Source organism: Gigantopelta aegis, chromosome 9, assembly GCF_016097555.1.
Source record: "Gigantopelta aegis isolate Gae_Host chromosome 9, Gae_host_genome, whole genome shotgun sequence".
In the NCBI taxonomy this organism is placed as follows: Eukaryota; Metazoa; Mollusca; class Gastropoda; order Neomphalida; family Peltospiridae; genus Gigantopelta; species Gigantopelta aegis.
Window position 1 is genome coordinate 40,416,451 of NC_054707.1, and position 19,262 is coordinate 40,435,712.

Below are 19,262 nucleotides of genomic sequence, written 5' to 3' on the forward strand. Positions count from 1 at the left end.
TGGGATATAGTTATAAATACGCTACAGTTTCTGAAGCCCGTCTTCCATAGTGAACTAACCGGCCTCGGTGGCGTCGTGGCAGGCCATCGGTCTACAGGCTGGTAGGTACTGGGTTCGGATCCCAGTCGAGGCATGGAATTTTTAATCCAGATACCGACTCCAAACCCTGAGTGAGTGCTCCGCAAGGCTCAATCCATTGTAGGGGTAAACCACTTGCACCGACCAGTGATCCATAACTGGTTCAACAAAGGCCATGGTTTGTGCTATCCTGTCCGTGGGAAGCGCAAATAAAAGATCCCTTGCTGCCTGTCGTAAAAGAGTAGCCTATGTGGCGACAGCGGGTTTCCTCTAAAAAAAAAATCTGTGTGGTCCTTAACCATATGTCTGACGCCATATAACCGTAAATAAACTGTGTTGAGTGCGTCGTTAAATAAAACACTTCTTTCTTTCCATAGTGAACTGTATTCAAAGATGATAAATGGCCGGTTGTGACATACGTATATATATATATATATATATATATATATATATATATATATATATATATATATATATATATATATATATATACATGTACATACTTTTATATTTACATGCATCTTTATTACGAGATATGTTTTTTTACAAAGCTGTCAGTTTCCGCATACATATTACAACCAACAATTAGTGATTTATGTAGGAGTGCCATTCTTTGAGGAAAGATAAAAGTAAAACGAAGCAAGCTTTATATCATTTTAATCATGAAGTGCATCTAGGTCTGTTTGACATTGATCGTAGTCTTTATTCTTGTGTGTGGGCGGGACGTATCCCAGTGGTAAGGCGCTCGCTCATTGGGCTATTTTTCGTTCCAGTCAGTGCCGTGGTATGTACTACCCTGCCTGTCGGATGGTGCATATTTAAAAGATCCCTTGCTGTTAATCGAAAAGAGTAGCTGGTTTCCTCTCTCAATATATGTGTGGTCCTTAACCATATGTCTGACGCCATATTACCGTAAATAAAATGTGTTGAGTGCGTCGTTAACTAAAACATTTTCTTCTTCTTCCTTATTCTTATGTAAGCTTTGTTTTTAATTTATTTTAACTTGGGACAAGTACTATCATTGTTTGTTTGTTTGGAACCTCATCATTTGAGGAAGGAAGGAAATGTTTTATTTAACGACGCACTCAACACATTTTATTTACGGTTATAATATGGCGTCGGACATATGGTTAAGGACCACACAGATATTGAGAGAGAAAACATCATTTGAGGATTCTAGGAATGAAAATTATAGCTGTGTGAATCACAGTCTTTGAATGAAGGAATGTTTTATTTAACGACGCACTCAACACATTTTAATTACGGTTATATGGCGTCAGACATATGGTTAAAGACCACACAGATAATATGAGAGGAAACCCGCTGTCGCCACGCAATGGGGTACTCTTTTCGATTAGCAGCAAGGAATATTTTATATGTAGCATCTCACACACAGGATAGTACATACCACGGCCTTTGTTACACCAGTTGTGGAGTACTGGCTGGAACGAGAACTAGCCCAATGGGGCCACCGATGGGGATCGATCCTAAACCGACCGCGCATCAGGCGAGCGCTTTACCACTGGGCTACGTCCCACCTCAAAGTCACCTGGAATGCTTATCGATTTAGACAGGAGTTGTCTGTTCTCAGCATGTTTGTGCTTGTTTATGTCAAGTCATAAAAACTGCCACAGAATGCTTGAATGGATAAAGTATGTCATCTTCAGCTTATGAATAGCATTAAGTGAAATTAGTTTGACGGGCACTGTCATAAATCCAACAGCTATTTCCTCCAAAAGAAGTGTCGCCAAGACAGACGCCGACCACTTAAATATTAAAAAAGAAAGAAGAAGAAAAAAAAGTTTTGTTTTTGATACTTTCTCTAAATTGTAAGGGGCCGTCCATAATTTTCAACATTTTCACGACCGTACAAACCGTACACTTTTGACCACCACCCCCTCCCCCCTGAAAGTGTACATCCCCAAATGAAAAATGTTGATCGATATTTTTCATTTTCAAAAAATGTGTACGCTGGCCCGTAACTCTATTACGGAAAGGGTAAACATTCAGCTGGTTTATTAAGTCCACGATTCTTATATTAATATAGAAACTATACAGTAATCATTACAAGTATCCTGTAAATAGAAGATGAATAATATTGAGAGGGAGAAGAAAAGAAAATGAAAATGAAAAAGAACAACACTAAAGAAAAGAAGAAGAAGGAGAAAGAGAAGAAGAAAAGAACAAGAAGAAGAACAAAAGTTAAAGTTTATTTATTTTAACCATTAGTACACATTGATTTGTTAATCATCAGCTGTTGGATGTTAAACATATGGTAATTCTGGCATACAATAACCTTACAGAGGAAACCCGCTATATTTTTCCATTAACAGCAAGGGATATTTCATATGCACCATCTCACAATCTATCAGTCGTGGTGCACTGGCTGGATCGAGAAATAGCTCAATGGGCCCACCGACGGGGATTGATCCCAAACCGAGCGCTGTACCACTGGGCTACGTCCAGCCCACTGTAATCAACAAGAACAAAAACAACAACAACAACAACAACAACAACAACAACAACGCTAAAGATGAGTATGATCAAATGGAAGATCGAGATGAAACAAAAATAACGAAAGCAGGACCTTAGCGGTAGCAGCTGTATCACACATTTTGTACTAGCAACACATGAAATATTGTACTGATAACATACATTTTTCAAAACGTGTCCAGCTATGTGTTTTTATAACAACCAGGATCTGGTGTATTCTGACATAAACTGACAACCTCGCTGAAACTGCTGTTTCTACAGTGCAACCTAATATAATGTACACCTCATAGGGAATATATACTGCATACAGTTTTGTACAAATGCAATATGTCATATTAAACAACAAAATGTTTTAAAATAAAACTCTTGAAGATATTTACTGTCAGATGGGTGTGTGTACTCAGGTATATATGTAGAGACAACAAAGATAGAGTACCTCTACCTCTTTAAAGAATTTCATTAAAACGCATGCACTTGACTGACCCCTAGATTAGGAAGACCTTAATAGACATATTAAAGAAATATCAGTATTAAAAAATACACTGTCTGAGGAAGGAAACACCAACATGACTGTAACTAAGTGATTGGGTGTTCTAAAATTTGATCTGGAGATCTAAATATATGTTTAACAAGCTTATTGTTATGTATAAATAAGAACAGAGGGCTCAATAGTAACAAATTTCAATCTAATTAAAATTAGCTCCACTATTACATGTAGATCTAACAGCAGCCCTTTGGAGCTCATGTCCAGCTGACCTTTCATTCGACCAATCAAAACCTTACTTGCCAAATCATGCCAGTGATTTGAGTGCGAGTGCGAATAATTTTTATATGCTCATATACCACTAGAGTTTCGAGCATGTCCGTCCCGAGGCCTGTCTCTGGATAGCCAGGGGCTTGTCCCGAGACAGACAAAAATTAAACGGACAATTTTGAAATTTACATCCAAAAATTAAATAGTGGGCCTTTAAAATTTTAAAACATCTCTAATTAATATAATTAATAAAGAAAATTCTACTCATTAAATTTGGTCGCCAGATTAGATCGGGAGGTCAAAAAGAAATTAAATAAAATCGGTGGCCTGACTCGGGATGGAGTGTGTGTGTGTGTGGGGGGGGGGGGGGGGGGAGGGGGGATGTAGAGTTGAAAATGAGCAGAATTTTGAAAATAGCAATTAGTAAAAAAGTTAATAGAATTTAAAAAACAAAAACAAAAAAAGGTTACAAGCCAAAAATAAAAAAGATTTGACTGCTCGGTCGAATATTTATATAATTTGGAGCATTTTAGAAGGACAGTTCAAAAATAAATAAGAGAAAGAAGACTATTTAATAATATTAAAAAAAAGAAAGAAAGTAATTTAGACATAAACTTTTGAACGAAGGTCTAAAAGTTTAAAGTCCGATCTATATGTCCACGTGAGTGGTCTCGTTAAGGCCGTTAGGGTGCACAGCTTGTAGGGACGAGATGGGTTGCATCCCGTCAAGAAAACCCCTAGATTGACAGTCAATAGACGTTGAAGGTGTAGTGCTGTGCTGAAATACAGATCTTGAGAAGCCGGATCGGTCTGAACGAGAGAGAATCAGACTAGGGTATAATCCAGTCGTCATGGGTTGGTATAGTGGTGCGGACGGGCCCGACTCAGGAAGATACGAGATGGTATCACTATAAAACAAAGTAAAGTCTAGAAAAGAGTAGTAGGGGCCGACCCCGCTTCCTATTTCTTCTTAGAGTGGGGCGGTCAATCTTCCAGTGCTGCTAGGACAGGCTCGGACATGTAGAGACTAAACGCGAACAACCGTGGCGTTCTGCAGAATGGCCGTCATACGAGTCACGAAAAAAACAAGTCAACATAGACAGACGGAGAAATGACGTGGAGGCAAGGAACCTCGCTGAAAAAGAATCTAACCTGGTGGTGCAGACTGTGGAAACGAGAAGCGTTCCAGCGTTCAATCAGTCCCAATGGCCGCATACATCCCAGTAGAAAACTTCACTTCGCTGACAAAAACAACGAAGTGAAGGATTCCCAAGTCGAGCCGCGAAAGCACGTGCAATAATTTGAAAAGAATTTGAAAACATTCGGGATTATGCCGAGGGTATACGAAATGATTCGGGTGAATTACGAAGTATGCCGGAAACTAATTTCCTTGTAAAATTTTATATAAAATTCGTTTCAAGACGAAAAAAAACCGTGATGGTAATTACCGCACTTTTCCCCCTGTTTTTCAATGTTGAAACAGACCAACAAGTTCGCCTATTGCATAATAGTCTCGCCCGATATTTTTAGAATTTGTATGTTCCCGAATAACGCTATAAAAGGCGAAGTGTAATTGGTCGATATTTAAATTGTTATTTATAGATGAAATGTCACCTGGACATGGGAGTCCACACAATGCTGTTAGATTTACTAGTAAACCCAGTATAGCTAATTTTAATCAGATTGAACAAATTTAATTATGTCTTTGGTGAATTGTTTCTTCAAAGTTACTTAAAATTTTGCGTAAAACTTCAAATTTGTCTGAAATAGAACTTATCACTCTATAAATATGTCAAAATAACAATAAAAATCAAGTTCAGTACAAATTTGAGTTTTCAGAATTTGATACATGAAAAATTAACTATGTTAATGGTAACTAAAGGCATTAACCCACTACTGGCACATGTTATTTTTAATATAAAAATAAATTGATATTAAAATCTTAGTTCAGGTTGCCTATATATAATACCATATTTATGAGCAGTTGTATTTGGCAAGTCAAATACCATGTAAAACGAAATTATTGAAATCGTTACAGTATGAATTACATGTATAGACCAAAACCAACTTTTCCTCGGCTCTAACTTTGATTCAAACTCCATTCAGAGCCATGTACAGTGATTATTGTCACGGTCAAGGTAATTATGAACTTGCATGGTCGAGTGACGGCTAATTAATCAACCAGTATAGTTTAATTAAATAAAATGACGAAATCATAATATTTTTTTATTATGCACTGAATATGTGCTGTAGGGTGTATACTACCAAATCAAATCCCATAGACGACAATAGTAACATATGTGGCTAAAACTCCTACCTGCAGCGTATCAATCGACATAAACGCCACGGGTATAAATACTACCACCCCTCACCCTTAAAGTGAATCAGAAAAAATTGGGGGTCAAGCTGCTCATTTCTGAGATAACGGGTAGCGTCTATGACTACCCTAATTCCGTTTAAAATTCGAGTACTTGTTTTATACAGGTACCCCATACATGTTTCAAGCACAAGGCTACTTGACACAATAGTACTAGATAAAATAAAATTGTATACATTTGTTGCTTATATGAAACTATTTTTTTCAACCAACACAGGACTTGTGGTGTTCACTTTTCTATCAAAAATTGGGTGCAGCTCGAACTATAATATTATACTAGTCATGTCCAACTCTTATCTTCAGAGCTGTTACATTGCTGTCTCCAGTTCCTCCACGAACGAATACCTTACCTGTGCACTTTCTTGTACCCCACTTAACTGTGCCTGTTCCACGGCACTAGTTAACGACTCCTGGAAGTAGTCACGCTCTTAACTCAAAACCAAATGTACTGGGAAATCGCACACACATACAAATGAGGTCAACACAGGACCTTTAGTGCAGGGTTTTCTTTTCATCTTCTTAAACCGCATAGACACATTTTGTTAGCCTGGTTTTTGGAGGAGTCTTATTTGTATAGTTTAGTGCACTGTTGGTAGCGGTACAGCAAACAGAACTTCGCTGGGTCGACGTGTATCTAACTTTTACCAACAGAGTAGCATGACATTTTTTTCATGCGGAATTGAGGTAGCGAAAGACCCTCAACGATATGTTTGAAACTAGCTGTATACCCTTTTGAGGGGTTTTTTTTTACGTACTTTAAGAGTGAGGGGTAGTATTATTTATATCCATATCCATGATGTATGTATGGATTGAAACACTGCGTATAACAGATTTTTGCCTAACATGTTACTATTATCGTCTATGCTGGAATACATCCTGATGTTAAAACTCCTAAACAGACATTTTATATACAATATGTTATATACACTTTCCCATAGACAGACAGAGCAGTACGTGCCGCGGTCTTCTGTGTACTAGTGGAACCCTCCCCTCCCCCCCCCCCCCCAGAGAGAGAGAGAGAGAGAGAGAGAGAGAGAGAGAGAGAGAGAGAGAGAGAGAGAGAGAGAGAGAGAGAGCATTGAAAATCTGTGTATTGTGATCTACTATTTCTTGAAAGAAGATAAGTCATCTAAAACAAATTGGTTTCTTACTTGTGGTCACAGCCAGCAATCCACTCTGGACCCACGCTTTTAAATTAACATATTTTGACATTTAAAAAAAAAAAAAAAAAATTGTTGACAGTTCCATGGGAAGGAAACAAACGATGGAAATGTACCAACTTTAAACGTCGGAATAATCAGTTCCCCGCCCAATGTTGACATATGTTATGATTGTTGTAATTTAGTAAATATAACTATAAAGAAGCCGTAATAAATAATTCATATTATGAAAGCTGTAACTAAACACACCCGTTGTGTTCTTTAAACAATGGTGCTATACAATTGTTGAATGAATGAAGTATTTTTCTTCAGTCTCGGTCGTAAAATAAACGCGCTTCGTGGAGTTTACGGTGTACATAAACAGCGTCTTATGTCTTTTAAAACATTAGCGTCTAAGGTTTATGCGATTTGAATTTTGTTAGTGTTTTAACAATTAATCGGAAAACAAAAACATTCAAACGCTCTTTAATTTTTTTAATATATTTTATTTTTAAAATATTATAAAACCAGCATGAATAAACACCAGTAACAATGGTCAAGTTTAAAAAAGTTTTTTTTGTTTAACGACACCACTAGAGCACAATGAATTATTAATCCGGCTATTGGATGTCAAAACATTTGGTAAGTTTTGACATATTCTCTTAGAGGGGAAACCCGCTACATTTTTCCATTAGTAGCAAGGGATCTTTTATATGCACCATCCCACAGACAGGATATCACATACCATGGCCTTTCATACGCCAGTCGTGGTGCACTGGATAGAGCGCGAAATAGTCCAAAAGGCCCAAATTCTTCATCAATTATAACTGGATTTTTATCAAATTTTTGTAAGATTACACAGTTACGAGTATAACAGTAAAATGAAACAAACACTTAAATTATGTTGTAACTTTCAGTTTTGTCGTGTTGTACGTTTGGTCTTTTTTGTCAAGTGTGATCCATCGTTATTGTCCCGTTTTCGCCTTTGCCCTCTCCCGGGGAAAAATAATTGATTAAACTCATGGTTGGTATCTAAAACCACTATCAAAATAATTAAATTTAACTGAGTGTACGACAGTGCGACACACGGTAATAGATGGTTCAGTGTATTTGGTAGTGGGTTATGCTTTTAGGGCCTACTATTCATGTCGCCAGGAACGGTACTGCCAATTGCTCAAATACAGGGCATTGTCGGGCAACGGGCAACTCATTTTACGTGCCCCTATCCACGAAGGTTCAGGCACGCCCACCACGGATTTAGCCTCTGACTTCGCCAGTGACTAACTCCGGAGCAGGAGGGGGGGGGGGGGGGGGGGGGGGGGGGGTAAGTTTGAGGTGGGCGGAATTTGGAAAAAAGCCATTTAGTAAGGTCAACGCGAGCGTGGACCAAATAGCAGACACTTCGCAAACTTGAAGTACACCGAGTGGGAGCCGTGCTCTGATTGGCTGAATTTCGATTCCTCGGTGAAGCCTGTATTTTACCTAAGTCTACAAAGAGTAACTGCATCCAAATACATGTCCGGACTCTAAAATTTAACCCAAAATAGTTAAGACTGCTCAGCCAAAAGGTTTTTAAGGTGATTTTGAGCAATTGAACGGGCGCCAAAATAAAATGCGTTAGACTACTTATAAAAAAATAAACATAAGAATTTTGAACTGCTTCCAAAACGTTTAAAGTCTAACTAGCCCAAAAAAAAGAGGTTGATACCTGTCCTAGGAAAGGTTGTTCGCGGGGATGTCGTCACGGAGAGGCGATGAATAGGGACGAGTCCAGATGGTTGAGGGCGTACCGGTTTGCGGACTTGGCGATGCTCTCGGTGATTGGACGGTAATCTTCCCCGGCAACGGTCTTGATGACGCGGATGACGCGGTTGTCCATTTCATCGAGAAGCATCCCTTGGTGGAAAAGTCCCTTCCGGCGGACGGTAAGGAAGATCCCTCGCCCATCGTTTATCGTGATCCTACGCACCGAGAACTCTCCTTCGGTTCGTGGCAGAGGTTGGTACGACTCCGGGCTCGGTTCACAAAGGAGCTGACGGACATCCCCAATGTTGGTCTTCACCAGCCTCGCGTAGCGTGTTGGTAGCTTGCCGGCCTGCAGTGGCCAAGGTTGTTCAGAGGGCTGGTCATTCGCTGGAGATGGAAGTAGGTGGGGGCGGTTGTGTCGGCGGACTTGGCTTGGCTGGTTGGTCGCCTGGTGACACAATCGCCTTTCGTTTTCCAACGACCACAAGACGGGCCTGGGACTCTACAGCGCCACTCTTCCTGGGTGGGGGTGGCATCGCTGGAATCCCGGGGGTTGAAGTTGTCGGAGTTGTGGGTGGCGATTCCATCAGGGCCTGGTTAAAGACCGTGTCAGCCACTGGCGAGTCGTCAACTGGATCCTGCAGAGCTGGAACAGCTGGCCTCACTGGTGTTGACTGGGGCTTGGGGGGTACAACGGGAAAAGTCGCCGCCGGTAGTTGAGCTACCGGTTTTGACCTCCCCCGGTCCGTCCGTCTTCCTCCTCCTTCTCCTCCTAGGTGGTTTCTTTACTGGGTCACCGTACACCGGACCCGGTGTACGCGACGCGGTATTCCAACAACACTCCATACGTTGTTATGAGTCCCCCCAGGTGGGGGGGGGGGGTAACTCCAGAGAGCATGAACACAGGTCCTGCTTCATCTTAAACAAAATTGGAATGCGCGCAAGAATCGAATGCAGGGCATTATCCCATGTCAGACCGATATCAAAAGAATAGAACGGCGACATCTAATCCGTTGTTAATTGATGAACAAAAAAGGTATTATCTTGTATCGGCAGCTGTGAGACATTATCCAAACGTAATAGGCCAAGCCGAGTCATTGCATGTGCGGTTACCATTAAAGTAAATTGTTTTCCTGGTTGCCGATAACCATATGTAAGCGAAGTGTTAAATTAGAAAACAATAGGTAAATAAAACAAACACTGAAATTCAAAGCATGACTGGGGTTTACTTGATTGAGATTAACCTGTCGTAGCGATTGGTGATTTCCAAGTTAGCCTAAAACATAATTATGTGCGAGATTAACTACCACGTGACGTGTCCAACCAATCAAAACACGCATGTCATTAGACTTATTTCCTGTGCCAGAAACTTGAAAGGGAAAAGTAAACAATGCATGCTGTAACCGTGACGATGTAGAGATAGCATGTTACTGCAGTTTGCAGACCTAGTTCAAGTGGATTATTATTATATACTGATGATGTTGTTGATATTATTTTATGACAAACGTCACAATCAAATTTATTAAACGAAATTTCAGCCGAGATAAAAAAATAAAAAAATATAAAAAAAACCCACGATCGAGCGATAAGGAGAGGGGGGTGGGAAACCACTAGCCCGCAGGGGTTTCTCACTAGCCCGAACTTAAAAACCACTAGCCACGGGCGTCGGGCTAGCGGATTTGTCGAACTCTGCGATCGCGCACCAAGCAGGCGCTTTGCCACTGGGCTATATCCCACCTTCCCCCAGTAACAATAACGACAAAAGCAACTGCAACATCAATAGTAGCAGCGGTAACCACAACATCATTACCACAATACAACTACTACAGTAAAAGCAAAACCCACACTGAAAGTGGATGAAGAAAGGCAGAAAAAGAAGAGACGAAGAAAAGGAAGAAGAAGAAGAAGAAGAAGAAGAAGAAGAAGAAGAAAAGAAGAAAAAGAAGAACATACCCAAGCTTTACCATATAACATCTGAAAAGAAAACAGAACAGAACAGAAGAAACTAAAAGAAGAAAAAGAAAAGAAACGAATATAGAAGAAAAGAAAAAAAAAAAAAAAAAAAAAGAAAGAAAAAAGAAAGAAGAAAACAAAAGGAAATAAAAGCTTAGAAAATATATATAGAATATTTCCATTGGTATGACATATGTGAGAATGTATAGCCTGATAAATTCACACAGTTTAATAATACGAGCAATAAACATACTGTTGATGGACAATTCAGAATAGCTTAGATTCCAACATTCATTAGGTGACAGCTGACGTTGACATCATTCGCATTACACAGAGATGTTACTGTGTTCTGAATGATCTGGTGATTCGTCACTTTCTCATGACAGCTGCTAATAACTGTGTGGCAAAAAATGTCAATGAAATAATATATATAGATCTAATTTAGTCATTTTTGCAAAGGAAACAACCATGATGATCACCACCATCACATTTCATTTCATTTTCATTTCAACTTATTTCCATGCTTATATCCAATTAAGCTTCAAGCACGATATCCTGGGCACATACCTCAACTATCTGGGCTGTCTGTCCAGGACACTGGGTTAGTTGTTAGTTGGTTAGTTGTTAGTGAGAGAGAAGAGGGTTTAGTGGTCATACACCTACCGAATGAGTCGTTAAAACTCGCTCTGGGTAGGAGCCTGTACCGGGCTGCGAACCCTGTACCTACCAGCCTTATGTCATCACAAATACTGTCACGCCAACCACCATTATGGTCAGCATTATTATGACCATCATAATGTATCCATTGGCAGATCCAGAGGGACAAAAGCCCGTTTGAAGTGCCCTTTTTCATAGTTCTTACTTTAAAAATTCGCCATCCACAATATACAAAACGTCAATAATTACCCTGAAAAGGCGTCTCTGAACATCTTTATTTCAAACTTTTTTGAGGAGCATGCTCGAAACACCCTGTAGATCTCGTCCCGTTTGGAATCTCGGCTCATTGGCCATCTGCAAACTCAAACTTGCACGTTTTAGAATTTTGTGACCCTCTCCCTTTTATAAAATCCTAGATGCCCCTGTTATCATCAGCACCATCATCATCAATAGTGTCATCATAAATAGAAATGATTGGTATTTTTAATTATTTACAGTCAGCAAGTTACAAATATCAATAATACAATATATTACATTTGTCATCTTGGGTGTACCAGTATGCAAATCTGTTCCTTCTTGGTGTGGTAAACAGTATCCAGTTATGAAAAAATTTAAAGTTAGTTTTATTTAACGACGCCACTAGAGCACATTGATTGTTTTATCTTATCATCGGCTATTGGACATATGGTCATTCTGACATTGTTTTTTAAAGACGAAACCCGCTGTCACCACATAGGCTACTCTTTTACGACAGGCAGCAAGGGATCTTTTATTTGCGCTTCCCACAGGCAGGATAACACAAACCATGACCTTTGTTTAACCAGTTATGGATCACTGGTCGGTGCAAGTGGTTTACACCTACTCATTGAGCCTTGCGGAGTACTCACTCAGGGTTTGGAGTCGGTATTTGGATTAAAAATCCCATGCTTCGACTGGGATCCGAACCCAGTACCTACCAGCCTGTAGACCGATGGTCTAACCACGACGCCACCGAGGCCGGTATATCCAGTTATGAATCACCCCAGCCAGCCATCTACGTTAAATTTTCCATCTAGGAGCCAGGTGGCGTCTACTTGTATTTTTATATAGATAGTATGGAATGTTTTAGTCGCCAAATGAAAACAAATATTGTCGCATATACGACCAAATCGGTCGCAATGGAGAGGGCTGACCACAGCACAAAAAATACATCGGCTATTGGGTGAATCAGTACGATTGCTAGCTAGTATTTGATTATAAAGATGCAAATGGAATATATTTTACTGTATTGCTCTAAATTTTCTGGATACCTACCACAGGTACCCCCCCCCCCCCCCCCCCCCCCCAACCCACCCAACACTCGTTATCCAACGCCTCGACCATACCGCATTAATTCATCACGCCCATTTGTTATTAATTTACCGACCGAAAGGGACACGACGTCAATGTAACAATGACCTTTTGAGCGGTCAGGACGCATTGTCAAGATGCTTGGGAAACACTGGACACACATATTACGCAGAAAGAAGACCACCTTAATTATAGCAATAAACCGAAAAGCGACTCTCGCCGTCGTCTGCTATTACATGACGTCACCGCGCTGAAGCCATTGACCATAGTTTGACCAACCCGTGACGGGAGTTGTTTGTTTAGCCTTGTAGAATCGTCGTTATACGATTTTAAGTGGTGTCGGGATAGCCTGTGATTCCGTAACAGGCGTGTACCACATCGGTTGGCAGTCGATGAAGGATGGACATGACAATGACAGTGTTGATCTCGTTACAGATATGGTGTAATTGAAGTTATCACATCAAAAGGGTCTGGACAAGACCGTTATCTCAAGGCCGTAACTAGCAAAAGGGTACTGGTGTGGTGGGTTTAGGTGGGGGCAAAGGTGCCAAAACAGTGCCCTTGTGTCGTTTAAAGCTGCCCTTTTAGACTGGTTGGAACAGATCCTATGATATAAAATTATTGCATAGTGACATTCGTTTTTTATTGCCGCCTTTCCCCTTGTTATGTTTGGTTAGGTACGAACAAGCATTGATACAAAGTCATACGTAAAAAATTGAAGTGTCTGTTAAAGGCTGTGTTAGAGAGAGAAAAAATCACCAAAGTTCATTCGAAAATGTCTATTAAATAACAATCATCCTTTGTACTCCAGGATATACAGCTAGATAATTATTAAAAAGGATAACTTAACAACCATAGTCGCACAATACAAGGTATACGCTTCGAATGTAAACTTTTTAAGTCTGAGCATATAAACTCAACCGCTCCACACAATGGTTTGCATAACAGTCAGGCCAGACTGCTGTATGTGATTTACATTTAAAAAAAAACAAAAACAAAGAGATTCGTTGAATAGTCTTTGCGACATGCTGTTATTTGAATTGTTTTAAATATGAAGAGTCGGAAGTATGTCTATCTGCCACATATTAGGGGAATGGACGGAAACACAAACACGGGGCTGAAAGAACAGCTTGAAACAGACACAGACCAGACACAAACACAAAGGCAGATCTAGACATGCATCAAGACAATTGATTTCAGAATAAAGCCAGATGGTAATTTATTAACAATCTTTTTTTTTTTGTCTTTGGAAAAAAAGCTGAACTTTGGTGTGTGTTTAAAACTTAATGAGACGAATTTACAAAGTCTGTTTATGTCTTACACATGTGTTAAAGTAAAGTTTGTTTTTATTTAACGACGCCACTAGAGCACATTGATTTTTTTATCTTATCATCGGCTATTGGACGTCAAACATATGGTCATTCTGACACTGTTTTTAGAGGAAACCCGCTGTCGCCACACAGGCTACTCTTTTACGACAGGCAGCAAGGGATCTTTTATTTGCGCTTCCCACAGGAAGGATAGCACAAACCATGGCCCTTGTTGAACCAGTTATGAATCACTGGTCGGTGCAAGTGGTTTACACCTACCCATTAAGCCTTGCGGAGCACTCACTCAGGGTTTGGAGTCGGTATCTGGATTAAAAATTCCATGCCTCGACTGGGATCCGAACCCAGTACCTACCAGCCTGTAGACCGATGGCCTAACCACGATGCCACCGAGGCCGGTCTACACATGTGTAACTACATACATTTACACATGCGTTTAGGAAAAACAGACTTGGTAAATTCGACCCAATATGTTTTACAAGAGTTTAGAATTATAATCACAGAGTCGGATTCTAAACTTGTATTTTAAATTTGTTTTGTTCAACGACACCACTAGAGCACATTGATTAAAATCATCGGCTATTGGATACAAACATTTTGTAATTCTGACACGTAGAAGAAACCCGCTACAATTGTCCTAATGCAGCAAGAGATCTTTTATGTGGACTTTCCCACAGGCAGGAAACCACATACCACGGCCTTTGACCAGTTGCTGTGCACTGGTTAGAACACATCCCCTCCCGAAATTAAAAAAAAAAAAAATCCAACAACAAACAAACAAAGTAAGGTTTTGATTGGTGGACATGAGCTCCAACTGGCTGGTGTTAGATCCACATGTAATAGTGGAGCTAATTTTAATTAGATTGCAAGCCTGCATGATGTGTTTTGGAGACTTTGGTCCTATTTAACATGAACAATAAACTACCGATAATACACCCTCTGATGTTTATTTGTTTGGATATAAATTACCCATATTCGTTTTACCTTTTACGTAGCATGCAGTAAACAAAGGTACGCCCCACCCCTGAATTATGAAAACTATGATTATCCTGATAGCGATGACGTCAGCAGAGACATAACGAGTCCATTGATAATGATTGCTGACAACATTAAATGATGTTTTCCTCTGTATAATTATTTCTCTTTCTATTTTCAGCTTGACCTGTCCGGTATGGGGATGTCTTACGTGTATTATATGAGGAACGACACGGTGCATGTATGTATACGTTTATACGTCATTAACTCCTATGTTATTCTTGCCTTGGGGCTATAGACTTGATACTAACATATTCATGTCTATTGTTTTGGATGTAGTTCGAAGCAAGGTGACACCTCCAACCTCCATTGGTTTTATATCTAATTTATTGTACTTTTGAAATATTGCTTAGATTATTGGAACTGACGTCAACAGTTGACGTATTTATGTGTTTATGTTTGTTTTTGAAATTGTGTCATGTGTCGTACAATATATGCTTAAGTTATGTTTTATTAAACAATAATTCAATCAATCGGTCAACCAATTCACCGACATATTAATGATAAATGAAGGTATGAATCCACAATCCAGTTTATCAATCCGTCCGTCCTTCAGGCGATCGCTTTTTCTTGCACATTAATACCAGTAGGTGTAGAATAAGACAATAAATAATCAAAGTAACAAAAAGGAAAATAAAATATTGTAGCCCATGTAGTGGCGATAGCGGGTTTCCTCTCAATATCTGTGTGGTCCTTAACCATATGTCCGACGCCATATAACCGTAAATAACATGTGTTTAGTACGTCGTTAAATAAACCATTTTATTCCTTCCGAATTACCTTAGGGTACATAGAGAATACAACACGAGTGGCCGTTAGATACTATTTATCTTACAACAAGTTGAAAACGTATCTAACGAGCAAAAGCGAGTTGAATAATAATAATTATGTTTTTAAACGTATTGTAAGATAAATGGTATCTAGTGGAGACGAACGTAGTACTCTATTTCTTACACATCCTCAAGGAAAGAAAAAAAAAAAGGGGAAAAAAAAAGGTCTTTTCCAACTAAAATTTATTTTCAGCCTTTACGCTTGCAGTAACTTATGCGTCTCACTTTAATTAATTTCAGGTTATCTTATACGTCACAGCGTAAACAATTGTAATCGTGGGTTTTTTTTTCATTGGATGATATGGTTGTTGAGACGGGGTCGCCAGTTAGGAACAGTCAGTCGTATGCTTTTAAATCGATAATACACACGTCTGTTATTGGTATGTATTATAATAAATAACGAATGTTGTTCTTATCAACGGCTAATTAATGAGAAAAATTGATAGGTCGCAAGTGTTCTTCATGAGTTGCATGGACTCATGAATCCATCTCTGCAAGAAAAACACCAACAACATACTACTTTTGCATCCATTGATAGTTTCTTCCGACTTGTCGCACAACCATTTTGATTAAAACTGTTTGTATCAGTACTGTCCCCCGTCTCTCAGAAAGCAGACCTCATTGTGAAAAAACAATTAAGGGAGGTCATGAATTGCTCCCCTAACTTGGGGAGCCATTTAAAATGGTACCATACTGAGCATTGATATATTTAATTATTTTAATACTATTGTATTTTTTAAATTCACACGTTAAAAATTGGCGAAAAACTACCCTCCTTGAATTAATCTCAGGGACTTGATAGCTCACCTTAAAGCCGCACACCCTAGTTCCATCCAGCGAAAATAAATTATAATTTGGTTAATCTACAAACCTGTAACACACTTAGATCACGTTTTTATCAAATGGAGTGAAAAAGGAGGTTTTATATCGATAAATACCATGGGAATCCCCATGTCCCAATTGCTTGAAATAATTTTGAAAGTTAGTATTCTGATGTCACCGGTAGATGTCGCTCGAAGCACAGAAATGCCTACGTCACGACAAATTTCACAGACTTGGGGTGCGTTTCTTTCACCTCTCCTGGACATGTTCCAACTGTTCTGTCCTGGTTGTATCCCCTCTCCAGATATCGTAAGACTTAGCAAAATTATTGGTTTTAAGGGTTTGTAACGTTTTGTATTGAGACACTTACTTGTCTGAACTTTATTGTTACTGAAAATGTTCACGAACAGTGAAGAAAATCTCATAAATGAACAACAACAAATCGGATGTTGATTGCGCGAACCGTGCACGAGAAAACAAACCGAACCAAAATGATAACGGTCACGTGATATACCAACGTCTGTGACATTGAAATGGAAATATCCCCTCTAAAAATAGATTAGACCTTGTCTGCTCAACGGTTTTTTCTCAGACGTGCGTGCGATTTATGAAATACGAAAAATGGATTTTATGGTATTACAAAAATCAGGATTACCAAAAAACACTTCAGGTGAATGGAAATGTATATTCTAAATAATAAACGGTAAGTAAAGTGCAATTTTATTTGTGAAAAATGGGTTTAATAGCGAAAAACAACGCCGTAATGGTTAACAACTAGCCGTAACTAGGGTGTATCCCTTTAAACGCGAGGTCTAAAACAAATCCAGTAAGATTCACATACTTTTATTATTCAAAACCGAAACAGAACAATGGATCGGAACTAATAATATTTTATTTGAAGTAGTTATAATTTGAAATTTCATATTTTATTACCCATTCTCCCCATGCAAATAGAAAACAGAAAACGAAGATTTGCAAGAAAAGAACCGTTTATCCAAATCCCGTTGATTTATGGCTTTGTACAGATTATAACCCGTCTCGTTGTTTTTGTGAATTTGGCCGCAGACATTAAGGGGATTAGCATTGACAGAACATTGACAGACAACACCTACAATGTCTCCCAAACAGCTCATGAAAATCAGAAATCGGGAAATTAGATGCATTTTATGGCTAATTTATATCCGGATCCGCTGCGAAAGCTGTGTCCGAACAATATACACCGATGACTAAGTGACTAATCCGCATGCCGAGTGTTTGCAAGTAACACTAGGACATCTTCAGGAACAATAAATCAACGTTAAAACCGTGGACCAGTTTATCCGTGTCAGCACGAAGCTGACCGTAGATGACCGAGCGGCACGATGTCCCGCTGGCCGAAACTTCCGAGTCAAGCGAGATCCTGCTGACCCACAAAACTCCGTCCTTGTAATTTTCCAGTCTAAATTTTTGTCACGTACGATGAGTGATGAAAAGTAAAACAAGATTTACTTGGTTCGGTGTAAAAAACTCTGAAGTTAAGTTTGGTTTTTAAACTCGTGCTGGGGTTTTTCATGGGAATTATGACAGTGACAACCCGCTATGATGTCAATTTCCGTAAACCTACCATTGAATGTGCCCTAAATTATAGACATGACCTAAATGGAATGCCAACGGAAAAACAAAACAAAACAAAAACTGTAAATCTGTTTTAAAGGGACCCTTCCTAAGTTTGCAGCCATTGTAAAACGTTTCTGATTAACGAAACATTTTGGGCAACTAAAAATACATATTAAATATATTTTCTTGTTTAAAATACCAGTGTCTGCATATACAATGTGTTTGCTGTGGTATACTAATGTTTGTAGCAGTCATGTTCTTCGTGATATATATATATATATATATATATATATATATATATATATATATATATATATATATATATATATATATACGAATTGATTGGAAGGTAAAATCCGGTTTGAGCTATTAAAAACATTAGGATGACAACACCTTTTTTTTTTTTTAGACAAACACTGATATTCTAAACAGGAAATTATCTTTAATATGTAATTTTAATCATCAAAAAGGATTTGTTAGTCGTAAACATGTTACAATGGAAGAAAACTCAGGACAGTCCCTTTAAATATATAAATAAATAAATAAATAATATATATATATATATATATATATATATATATATATATATATATATATTATATATTATCGACATTGCAGCTTTAAGCTTTTGCTATATGACAACACACTTTTTTTAAGTGATCCTTTAAACAATATTTTGGACTAAAGTACTGATCAAAATTATACCCAGGTGATTTTCCAGTCTTATATATTATTTATGAAAATCCCTGGAATAAAAACAATAAAAATATGACATCTGTTGTATTCGTATAATCAATGTGCTAATAAATAATTTGTTCAAATCTTAATCTGACAAAGCAGTATATTGAACTTCATTGTATTGGAAAGGACAGGTGTATTATTTCTGCTATCAAATCAACCTGGGTGTTATAGTCATATATATAGTAATATGCAAAACAAATTACATATGTTTTGCAGTAAAATTGTAAATACATCTCATATTTCTATCTATAACAGGTCATTTATTGTCATTTTTTGTACCGGTTATTTGAATACCACAACAGGTCATAATAATACTGACACATTTTTATGGTTTTTATTCCAGAGATTTTCATAAATAATATATAAGACTGGAAAATCACCTGG

General features: G+C 38.5%; 1 protein-coding gene across 1 annotated transcript in view; it reads left to right on the plus strand.

Moving 5' to 3' along the window:
* LOC121382110 (endothelin-converting enzyme homolog) overlaps window positions 1–19,262 on the plus strand; it is a 53,043-nt gene that overhangs the window by 5,254 nt on the left and 28,527 nt on the right. The window contains exon 2 of the mRNA XM_041511611.1: window positions 15,011–15,070. Within this exon, the coding sequence (XP_041367545.1) occupies window positions 15,011–15,070 (60 nt within the window). The remainder of the gene's footprint in view (window positions 1–15,010; window positions 15,071–19,262) is intronic.